The 9,854-nt window shown below is 40.1% G+C and overlaps 1 protein-coding gene across 4 annotated transcripts in view; it reads left to right on the top strand.

Annotated features, from left to right (window-relative positions):
• Positions 1–3,673: 3,673 nt before the first annotated feature.
• Positions 3,674–9,854, top strand: part of PPP4R1 (protein phosphatase 4 regulatory subunit 1) — a 62,684-nt gene continuing 56,503 nt past the window's right edge. The window contains exons 1-2 of one of the 4 annotated variants that reach the window (XM_043508108.1): positions 3,674–3,811; positions 5,754–5,889. In XM_043508108.1, the coding sequence (XP_043364043.1) occupies positions 3,793–3,811; positions 5,754–5,889 (155 nt within the window). In that variant the 5' untranslated portion in view covers positions 3,674–3,792. The remainder of the gene's footprint in view (positions 3,812–5,753; positions 5,890–9,854) is intronic. The other 3 variants (XM_043508106.1, XM_043508105.1, XM_038389924.2) reach the window with 3 other exon arrangements.

Raw genomic sequence — 9,854 nt, 5'->3', positions numbered from 1 at the left:
ACCTTAGAGACTAACAAATTTATTTGAGCATAAGCTTTCGTGAGCTACAGCTCACTTCATTGGATGCATTCAGTGGAAAATACAGTGGGGAGATGATTTATATACACAGAGAACATGAAACAATGGCTGTTATCATACACACTGTAAGGAGAGTGATCATTTAAGACGAGCTACTACCAGCAGGAGGGGTTGGGGGGGCGGGGGTGGAAGAAAACCTTTTGTAGTGATGATGAAGGTGGGCCATTTCTAGCTGTTGACAAGAATGTCTGAGGAACAGTGGCGGGGGGGGGGAATAACATGGGGAAATAGTTTTACTTTGTGTAATGACCCATCCACTCCCAGTCTCTATTCAAACCTAAGTTAATTGTTTCCAATTTACAAATTAATTCCAGTTCAGCAATCTCTCATTGGAGTCTGTTTTTTTTGTTGAAGAATAGCCATTCTTAGGTCTGTAATCGAATGACCAGAGAGATTGAAGTGTTCTCCAACTGGTTTTTGAATGTTATAATTCTTGACATCTGATTTGTGCCCATTTTTTCTTTTACGTAGAGACTGTCCAGTTTGACCAATGTACATGGCATAGGGGCATTGCTGGCACGTGATGGCATATATCACATTGGTAGATGTGCAGGTGAACGAGCCTCTGATAGTGTAGCTGATGTGATTAGGCCCTATGATGGTGTCCCCTGAATAGATATGTGGACAGAGTTGCAAGGATAGGTTCCTGGGTTAGTGGTTCTGTTGTGTGATGTGTGGTTGCTGGTGAGTATTTGCTTCAGGTTGGGGGGCTGTCTGTAAGCAAGGACTGGCCTGTCTCCCAAGATCTGTGAGAGTGAAGGGTCGTCCTTCAGGATACGCTGTAGATCCTTGATGATGCGTTGGAGAGGTTTTAGTTGGGGGCTGAAGGTAATGGCTAGTGGCGTTCTGTTATTTTCTTTGTTGGGCCTGTCCTGTAGTAGGTGACTTCTGGGTACTCTTCTGGCTCTGTCAATCTGTTTCTTCACTTCAGCAGGTGGGTATTGTATTTGTAAGAATGCTTGATAGAGATCTTGTAGGTGTTTGTCTCTGTCTGAGGGGTTAGAGCAAATGCAATTGTAGAGCGTGGCTGTAGACAGTGGATCGTGTGGTGTGATCTGAATGAAAGCTGGAGGCATGTAGGTAGGCATAGCGGTCAGTAGGTTTCCGATATGGGGGTGGTGGTTATGTGGCCATCGCTTATTAGCACCGTAGCGTCTAGGAAGTGGATCTCTTGTGTGGATTGGTCCAGGCTGAGGTTGATGGTGAGATGGAAATTGTTGAAATCATGGTGGAATTCCTCAACGGCTTCTTTCCATGGGTCCAGATGACCTCGTTCACCTGCGCATCTACCAATGTGATATATGCCATCATGTGCCAGCCCCCTCCATGATCAACAAAGAGTACCCACTCTAGACTCCTGGCTCCTCAGCCATCAACTCTCTTGGACAGAGAGACACGTCTCCCTCCCTCCTGACCTGGTTTTTTTCCAGATTGCATAGTTCCCAGCCTACACTGTGATATCCCCAGCAAGGCAGACTGCCTCAAGCAGCCAGCATCTGCTCTCTGATTTCTTTTCAAAGGCTGTGATAACTAATTGCCAGCAGTCCCAAGTTACCACACAACTCTTTTTAGAAGGAAGAACATTTATTCTTAAGGTGAAAGCATTACAGAGAGAACTTATTAAAACAATAAAAAATATGTACATGCATTCTAATAAGCTTACCAGGAGTCTGATAGGAGTCAGTCCTTCACAAGAAAACAGCTTTGTGGGGTTTGATTACAAATTCAAAACAGCCTTAGCTCAGAACTAGCACAACCATGAGTAGTTCAGTCTTTTCTTCTTTTACAGCTTGGGTCTTTGGTCCTTGCCTCCTGTAGCAGGTGATCAGCAGACTAAGGCCGACTCCTCAGGGCATAGCTATGAAAGGCTGGGTTTTTGCATAACTGGAGGTGGGGAATATGCATTCACCTCCTCTTACATATTTCCCAGGAAACCCACTTCACACATATTGTCGCAAAAGACCATTCTTGTCTGTGACATTGTTCAATATAGTCCTTTGATTATTGAGACACGCAATAATATATAACCTTTGAATTTAATACAATGGATTCTGAAGATTACTAAGATTAGTTCACTAAGGTTTTTCAAGGATATTGCAGAAAATTGCCCTGTCACAGAGACTTTCTATGGGCTATTACTTGTCCCAGAATCCCTTGTCAGTGCTCATTTGTACCTTCAAAAATCCAAGGCAACTTCAAAGACTGCATCCCCTTTTTAATTTTTATGGAAAGAGCAAATACACTGAGCTACAGAAAAGGTTTTAAAATCTGTCAAAGGGAAAATTTCACAGTCTTAACTTTGTTACCGCTACCATGCCTCCATAATTCTTGACATTTATAATGGTTTATGTGTATGAAGTGCAACATACAAAGGCACTAACTAATCAGATTCACAAGAATTCACACTTAATCGCTTCAGCTATGACTTGCCATATTAATGGAGCATTCTAGTAGATTTTTTTAATTTCAGTTTAGACATAATACCCGTATCCCAGGATCTAGGCATCCAAGCATCTGTTAAAAATATAATGCATAGCATGAAAAGAGAAGCAAACACCTCCCTACTTAAACAATCAGTAAGAGCTTGTCTACCCATAGTTTTTATACTGATTTAACTGTATTAGTTTAGAGACAAATATAGTTGAATTGATGCAACCGGTAATGTGGACATAGTTATAATGGTATAAAGGGGCTTATTCTGGTATGTCTTATTTCCTGGGTGTCTAGGTTTAAACCAATATAATTAAATTGGAATAAAAACTATGCGTTGGGCAATCCTTAGAAAACAAAATCTCACAGGCCTTATCTTCACTATGAAAAAAAGGTGTAGTCTTAACTTGAATTAACTAAGGTAAGGAAAATCATGACAAAGACAAGGCAGTTTGTAGTTTTCACCTGAGTTAGCAGGCCAAGTTGAAGGTTACTTTGGGTTAACTCATGCACACTTTCTCTTCCTCTCCTATCCCCCAGTGAAGAAAAAGACCTATTCCCAAAAGAAACCCTGCAGTCTGTCTACACCACCACTTTACAGCGCTGAAACTTTCTTGCTCAGGGGTATGAAAAAACACAACCCTGAGCGATGCAAGATTCAGCGCTGTAAAGTGGCAGTGTAGACTGCACCAGTGCTGGGAGCTACTCCCTTCATGATGTTCATGTTGTTGTTTGTTTTTTGGTTTTTTTTAAGAGCTCTCTCCCAGCGCTGCACAGCCATGTTAAAGCACCGTGTTTTAACATTGGTAGTGAAGACATATCCTAAATCTCAACCACCTCTGCCCTCCCCAAGTGCCTGTTTAGTTGTGTAAGCAACAGGTTGCTAAGTGTTTTCCCTTTGTGCTGCACTCATTTGATTACACAACTGATCTTTTCCTGAGCCCTGCTCTTGAGTAGTTCAGTATCACTTCACCCAGTCTGACTTCATGTTTGCAGAATGTCTGTCTTCTCTTATCCTCTAAGTGCAACTCTATCACCACCTTTTCCTCCACATTTCCCCACTGCTACTGCACTGGATCTCCTAGTAAATTGGTTGCCAGCTGCCTCCCTACCCAAATCTTATTCTCTTCCTTTCTCCCTGATTTCCCTTAAGAAACCCATACATTTGACTCCCAGTTACAGTAGAATTTGGCCACTTAGCTTTTTTTCAGGATATTTGCTGCTCATCCATCCATTAACTTCCATGTATATTTCCTCGTGATCACCTTCTATAGCAATTACAGAATGGCAGTTTATTACCCAGGTAGGGAATGGGTACATGACTTTACATATGAAGAAACATTGTTAATATCATTAGGTTCTAAAATATCACTCCCTTAGGTTAAAATAATATATTATAGTGTGGTATGTAAGGAGGGCACATTTTGAAAACTAAAATGTGTAAGGATTCAATTCAGAAAATCACGGTTACATGCATTTGGAATATTGAAAAGAAATTATATGTGTGAAGTGCTAATTTTCAGATCTCTTAGGGTGTGTCTGCACTGCAATTAAACTCCTGCGGCTGACCTGTTCCAGCCGACAGGTTTGGGTTTGTGAGGCTCAGGCTAAGGGGCTGTTTAATTGTGGTGTAGACAGTCAGGCTTGGGTTACAGCCTGAGCTCTGGGATGCTCCCACCTCGCAAGGTCCTACAGTGCAGAATCAATCCTGAGTCCAAATGTCTACACTGCAATTAAACAGGCCCTTAGCCTGAGCCCATGAGCCCAAGTCAGCTGTCACTGGCCAGCTGCAGGTTTGTAATTGCAGCATAGACATACCCAGAGTATGATTTTATTAAAGGTGAGTAGAGGAGTGTGTTTATTTTTCTGATTTTTCTTTTAAAAAATATAGTCCTAAACTGCTATAGCAAGTTTTTAGCCTTGAAAATTTTATATGGCAGAACTTAAATAACCAGACAGACTAGGAAGTAGTTATACAGTGTTCTGACGTCAGACCTACAGTGGTAATACCTTTGACCTGGGGTTCCTGCAGTTTTTTGGTATAAGAGTGGTCTCATTTGAGCTCAGTGGGAATACTCACGTAAGTAAAGATTACAGGATTGGGTCCTTGGTCATTATACTGAATCTTCAATTAACTTATCCCTGGTCTATGCTGGGGGGGGAGCGGGGAATCGATCTAAGTTGCTCAACTTCAGCTACATGAATAATGTAGCTGAAGTCGACGTACTTAGATCTACTCACCGCGATGTCCTCACTACGGTGAGTCAACTACTGCTGCTCCCCCGTCGACTCTGCCTGCTCCTCTCACAGCAGTGGAATACAGGAGTCGATGGGAGAGTGCTCAGGGATTGATTTATCACTTCTAGACTAGATGTGATAAATTGACCCCCGCTGGATCACTTGCTGCCCGCTGATCCAGTGGGTAGTGTAGACATACCCTCAGAGGAGTTATACACATTCAGAGACTTAGCTTAAGCCACATCCTTCGCTCGGCTCCATGCAGAACTTCCCATGCACAGCCCCAGTAACTTTACTGAGGCTGCATGTGGATGCAAGTATGTGCCTGCATAAAGCTGCTTGAAGTGTACGTGTAATGTGCAGTTAATGTTTCAGATCTATATTTTCTATAGAGAAGTAGATGCATTGGTAAATATTTTTTAGATTTGATTTCAGACTATAATGTTACAGCAAATATTTGAAGTTAATTTTTGTACTCAACTTTCATTTGTGTGCATTTTTGTTTTGTGCTTAGTAGACCTTATTTTTAATTGCATTGATATTTAATTGCTTCTTAGTCCAGATGTACACTGTCTGCAAAAACTATACCTTTCAATAGTTATAGATTTTTTTTATTTAACTGAAATATTTAATCCTAGATGTTTTTAAAAAGTTGAGTTGACTGAAGAGTCAGAGGATTAGTCAACAGTCATTTGATGTATGCAAATGGGAATGTTGTATAACTACTGCAGCTTTAAACATTTTGTGACATTTCAGACTTGGGAAGTTGGAGCAAATGGCATGCAAGTTGAAGCAAATAGGTTTTGAGATTAAACACTGACCTATTCAAAGAGGGCTTTGTAGAAGGAAAACAACTGTAAAGGAAAATGAGTATTTTTAAAATGTGGTTCAGTATATATTTATTTGAGACAGAGATTCTTGCCTAGACTTGCTTGTCCTCAGATAAGGGCATCATTTTAGTGTTAAAGTATTGTGATTATAAGGAATATTTCTGATGTCTCTGATAGTTGGTGTGGATGACTACAGCTCAGAGTCTGATGTGATTATTATACCTTCAGCCCTGGACTTTGTCTCTCAAGATGAAATGTTGACGCCTTTGGGAAGACTGGACAAGTACGCTACAAGTGAGAACATATTTAACAGGTATGCTTTTTAAATGTCCTCTTTCTGTTTAAAGAACAAGGTGCATATTGTATACTAATCTGATTTAGATGTCTGATTAGAGTTCATCTGTGTGACATGTAAATGTTTTAAAAATTTCTTTTAAAAATACATTGTCATGTTAAAATTCATACGTTAATCCCCCCTCCACATACAAATCTCTTCTCTCTCCCTCCCCGCAAAAAAACACAACAAAAACAAAACATTTTTTACCTGTTAAGTAACCTTAATTCTCAGAGATTCTCAAAGCTTTTCATAAAGTGGACAATTTTCTAATAGGTTCCTGTGGATACTTCACCTCCCATTAACAATCACATAGCAGTAGTTGCCACCAGACTGTCATAATTTATGTGGAAAAGTTATACTAGGAAAATATTATTTATTTAATGAAACGTAGCAGCTGCAAACAAGGAGCGCCAGTGTCAGCTCTCAGCAGACCATCAAGTATCCTGTGGGCCACTGGTAATCCACAGACCACAGTTTGGGAACTGCTTCTTTAGGGTATTAAAACTGAAAACATTTTAAAAATCTAATTTGCTTTTCCCCCTTTTGTGCACTTGGTTTATTTTTCCGACTGTGTGTTTGATGATAATGCAAGTGGACTAGTTATTTCATGTTTTGTTTTTTGTGCAATAGTATTATGTATGCTCTAGTGTTTGGGTTTCACATGCTGCAAGGGAATGTTTGAATCCAAACCAAAACCTCTTTTTTTTGTTTGTTTGTTTGAATTTTAAAAGATCATGAACATTTTGATATTAATATAAGTTACTGTAAAAGTGTTTTTGGTGTTTTATTTTAATAAAGCTTATATTTTAAACCTAAACTACCTTTAATAATGTGTTTAGGTGCAGTTCTTAATTTTTAAGCTTGCTTTCGATATACTTTTCAGTCACGTTGCAGATTAGCCTGTTAATTTTGGTATTTAGGGCCCTGTCCTTTAAAGATTTACACGTGCTTAATATTAAGTATGTGAATAGTCCCTAAAAGTGACATGCCCCCAGACTGGGCCTTCATTTTTCAGACTGAACTAAAGTTTTTAAATGTTATAGCTGTGAAAAAATTTCTTCCGCTTCAAGTGTCTTGCATTTAATAGTTCATGGTGTTAGTTTAGGTTTACTTCTGTGGAGAAATCCCTGACACCCAATGTTTCCTCACAGTTTTGCAATTGAGGGTTGAATCAGCAGATCACCAAAGTAGTAGTTTTTTAAATAAACTTTCTAAGGCCTATTGTATTTTATTGTGATACGTAATAAAAAACAGTTAGTGAGGAAAACAAAACTTTTGTAAATGTCAAGTCTATGAGGTTCAAACTTAATAGGAATAATTCTTTTCTTTTCCCCCACATGCATTCTCAAGAGGTTTTCAACTCCACTTAATAAAATAAAGTAATCTTTTCTTTCTTTTTTTCCCTTCAAACTACCTTCTTCCCTACACATGCAGTATGGGTTTATTTCTCCCTTATCCCTGTGACCCCATTATGGGTTGATAAGTACATTTTCTTATAACTCTAATTAATGTTATTAAGTGTATACATTTCAAATGAAAATTATTCCATTTCTAAGGAAAGACTGCTAAAGTATACTTTATCTTCAAAACATAGACCCAGTTTATATTAGGAAGGTGTGTTGAAATGATGTCAACAGCAGTTGGAGTTATAGATTTACCATTGTTCTCAAGCCTGTGTTAGGGGTCTTAATTTACTTTATAATCACTTCTGATATTTGCCGGGGGGTGTGGGGGGGAGTATTAATCTTTCCATTCGTAGTGGTACACTGAAGTTCAGTGTAAAATTGGGAATTGATGCAGAAACTCTTTTAGGTTTGTTTGACAAATATTTTAATTACTAGTAGTAAAGTCCTATTTTTTTGTAAACTTGAAAAATCTTCCAAATAATGATTTAGAATGCCTGCAGAAAGCAAATGGCAACTTTTTTCTAACCTTCCTTTATTTTTTTTTTTCTAAATGTGTGCTTGTAGGATGAAATTCATTTCTTATGCAAAGCTCTGGTAAAAGAGTCTTGCACCACTTATACCCTGTGATAGAAATTAGGGGAAGAAAGGGATAAAATGGCTGTGCATAGGAAGTCTCTGCATCACCTGTGCTCTGTGGAGAAGTCTCAGTGCTGGTTCCAAATCGGCAAGCGGTTATCTATGGTTCTTCAAGTATATAACTGTGGATCCAACTGTAGGTGCGTACTTGCCTTGTGTGCACAAGATAGGAGTCTTGTGAATAGCCGTGTTCATCGGGGCAGCTGTGGCAGTTACTATAAGAAGGACCTCAGGGCTTCAGGCATCAAGAATTCCAAAGGAGGTGCAAGCCACCATAGAGGACCTATCCTGTGAAGGGATGGAGTTGGTCAGCGATCACACAGACAATGATCTGAATTCTTTGAAGGCTACCGTGTGTTCCTTTGGAATCTATGCACTGTCTCTTTATCAAAAGCCATACTGTTAACACACCTCAGATGAGACGGAAGAGCCTGTCCTATCGCATTAGAGAGCCCAGTTATCCACCAAGGAAAAAAGCCCAGATACATCAGGAGGTGTCAGTCTACTTCTTCTCAGTGACACATTCTGCAACAGTGGCACATCAGCGTATTTGACAGGACTGTTGGGAGCCACATCAGAGCAACTTTAGTGAACATAACCTTTGGAAACCACCTTGCTCCTTGCACCAGTCGTGGTCTGCCACCAGAAAGAAGGGTTTCAGGATAGTTGTTGGTGATGGTTTCTATCAAATTTCATTCCTTAGCCTGCCTCCACCTCATTTCCCTCTCCCTCTTCAGGGACTTCTCTCACAAGAACCTATTACAGGCAGATGTGGTTTAATTGCTTTGTCTAAGAGCCAAAGGAGGTGCAACCCAAATCAGGCGAAGAGGCTTCTTTTTCTGTGTTTCCTCTTTCTTCTGAAGAAAATGACTCTTTGTCCTGTGGTAGATCTATGGAGGTAATACATACATTACCTCAGGTTCAGGATGTTAAAACTTGCTTTCCTCATTCCATCTCTACAAGCTCAAAACTGATTAGCGGCTCAACTTGCAGCACATATACTTCCATGTAGCCATCCATAGGAAGTATCTATGATGCACAATGGGTCCCAGCCATTACCAGTACAAGGCACTGCCATTTGAACTCTCCATGGGATCGATGATCTTGACAAATTGCCTATTGGTATTAACAGCAGTACACTTAAGGAGAGAGGACATTCATGTTTACCTGTACCTAGACGATTGGCTTATCAGAGGCAGGAGTCTAAATCTTGTCTCGTTCCATCACAAATGATAAGAGTTCATATGAGCTACAATCAACTCTCCATTGGTGAAAGCCTGTCTCCAAAGGACAGGTTCCACTCTTTCCGATCAATAATAAACAATCTCAAGTCAAGTTATGACAGTGTAGACTTGCTGAGGTCTACTAGGCCACTTGTTTGTGTGCACATAAATGACACCACTTTCCAAACTTCACCGTAGGTCTCTACAACTTTGACTGAGGAGATAGTACTTTTTGTCCAAACATCACATGAGCAAAAGGGTCACAGTCCTACTCCAAGTTTTGAGAGAGTGCAGTTGGTGGTTAAACCCCAAGAACAGACAAAAGGATGTTCAATACTCTGCCCCCTCTAACAATGATACTCATTACAAACACACCAGGAACAGGATAGGGAGCCCATCTAAACCATTTGTAGATCCAGGGAACCTGGTCCCAAGATGACTTGAAACATAAACATTCTGGAGCTCATGCCTATAGACTGGCTTGTATGGCATTTTCTACCCTCCTATGGAACTCAGTGGTACAGATCTTGATGCTCAATACACTATATAAATAGGCAGGGAGGAGCTGGTTCATTACCCCTTTGATAGGAATCCATCAAGCCGTGACATGCTGCCCAAATGGGATAACTCCATTGGCTCGTTCTCTTCCAGAAATCAGCAACAGCCTAGCAGACTT

The sequence above is a fragment of the Dermochelys coriacea genome, chromosome 2 (genome assembly GCF_009764565.3).
Source record: "Dermochelys coriacea isolate rDerCor1 chromosome 2, rDerCor1.pri.v4, whole genome shotgun sequence".
Lineage (NCBI taxonomy): Eukaryota > Metazoa > Chordata > Testudines > Dermochelyidae > Dermochelys > Dermochelys coriacea.
Note: the sequence above shows the minus strand (reverse complement) of the source record. Positions and strands in the feature narration are given on the sequence as shown.